The sequence below is a fragment of the Atta cephalotes genome (assembly GCF_000143395.1).
Source record: "Atta cephalotes unplaced genomic scaffold scaffold00001, whole genome shotgun sequence".
In the NCBI taxonomy this organism is placed as follows: domain Eukaryota; kingdom Metazoa; phylum Arthropoda; class Insecta; order Hymenoptera; family Formicidae; genus Atta; species Atta cephalotes.
This window is the reverse complement of record NW_012130065.1, coordinates 957,472-959,355: the sequence shown is the minus strand read 5'-3', so window position 1 is coordinate 959,355 and position 1,884 is coordinate 957,472. Positions and strand designations below refer to the sequence as shown.

General features: G+C 32.6%; 1 protein-coding gene across 1 annotated transcript in view; it reads right to left on the bottom strand.

Moving 5' to 3' along the window:
- Window positions 1-413: 413 nt before the first annotated feature.
- LOC105617695 (voltage-dependent calcium channel type D subunit alpha-1-like) overlaps window positions 414-1,884 on the bottom strand; it is a 23,279-nt gene continuing 21,808 nt past the window's right edge. The window contains exons 10-15 of the mRNA XM_012199254.1: window positions 1,528-1,679; window positions 1,218-1,335; window positions 1,042-1,134; window positions 741-855; window positions 516-619; window positions 414-437 (exon numbers count right to left, since the gene is read on the bottom strand). Of these exons, the coding sequence (XP_012054644.1) occupies window positions 414-437; window positions 516-619; window positions 741-855; window positions 1,042-1,134; window positions 1,218-1,335; window positions 1,528-1,679 (606 nt within the window). The remainder of the gene's footprint in view (window positions 438-515; window positions 620-740; window positions 856-1,041; window positions 1,135-1,217; window positions 1,336-1,527; window positions 1,680-1,884) is intronic.

Sequence of the window (1,884 nt, the reverse complement as noted above, 5' to 3'; positions counted from 1 at the left end):
AATGAAATATATTATGTATATATTAAGAAAGAACATCAAGTGTATAATCTCTGCAAAAAGTATTATTGGAAATATATATACTTTCCATATAAAAATAAATGTTATATACATATAAAACAGATCAATAAGATCAATATTTATGTTTAACAATATTATTTTTATAATATTTTCATTTTATTTTAATTATATTTGATAAACATGTCTACTTATTACTAAAATATAATTTTTCATTCAGATGATTATTAATCTCTGCCAAATTTTTTATATTACTTTAAAAAAATGCAATATAAAAAATCTGCAATTTTTTTCATAATTTTCTTTCTCATTTTGTTAAAAAATTGTTAAAAAAATTTTCTCATTTTGTTAAAAAATGAGAAAATGTAATATATCTTTAAATTCACGTTAGTTCTCGTCTAGTCCTCGAAATCATCGGCAATCTAGTACATTATGTATCTATGTCTTCATATTATTACAGTATACATATTATTATAGTATATATATATAATCAAACTCACCTCCTCCTCGGCTTCCTTTTCGATGGCAGTCAGGGACTCTGCATCAGCGAGATTGTCGACGGCGATAGCCAAGAACACGTTCAAGAGGATATCTGCATTGCTATCTTTGTCAAGGATCAATTAAAATTTATTAAATCAGATCGAATCGATGTTACACTTGCGCGAGAAGGAAAGGGACGATTGTTTTGTCGCTGAGTTATTTTTTTCGATAAAGGATACAATTACCGCATATGAAGAGAATAATGAAATAAACACAGGCGAGTACGCCGATACCGGCGACGCCACCATAAGCTAGAATCCCGATGTACATCACAGCATTCCAATCCTCACCGGTTAATATCTAGAGAATATGCAGAGAAGCCGAGCGTTATTTTTAAAATATAGAGGAAAAATAGAGACGCAAAAATAAGAAATTAAATCAAATCTCAAAATCAAATTTCATATGAATCGTAAGAATGCAATTTTGCGTTTTTATAGCTTTTATGTATTTGCAACAAGTTTCCTTTTTTATGAAATAATTAGATACCTGAAATACGGTGAGTAAACTCTGCCAAAAGCTATCAAAATTATGGCGCGTCTTTTCCTCCATATCACTGAAATTGAACTTTCCACCGAAGACCTATTCAAAGGATAAATTTCGAAGAAAATAAATGAAAAAGTGTTTGTGTCATTACATCGTTATAGATCCTTCACGCTATCTACCTGCATGCCCAGAAGAGCGAAGATCACGATGAAAAGGAAAAGCAGGAGCAACAGCGAGGCAATCGATTGTATCGAGTTCAATAAAGAGGCCACTAAATTCGACAGTGATCTCCAATATCTGCAAACAGAAGAATAACGCAATTCACATCTTTCATCGCGCACGTTATATTTATCTCTTGCATTAAAATTTAATTTATATTTCTTTCAAAAATACTGAAGTGTCGTTTTGAGACGAAATATCGATGACGTAATTTTATAGAGTTTGATAAACTTAATTTATGTCTGTAAGATTTAGCTGATCTGTACTCACTTCGTTACTTTGAATACCCTGAGCAGCCGGACGCAACGAAGTACGGAAACGCCAAGAGGCGGCATTACATGTGTATGTGTAAGTATCATTTCGGTGATCGAACCGACTACGACGAAGCAATCGAAACGATTGAACAACGAGACGAAATAACCCTGCAAGGTAAATTATAATATCTGAAGATTGATAGATGTTTTATTTTTATTTTTTAAGACAGTACTACGTATCTTTCTATGTAAAACACACACACACACACACACACACACACACACACAACAACACACACACACACACACACACACACACAACACACACACACACACACACACACAACACACACACACACACACACACACACAC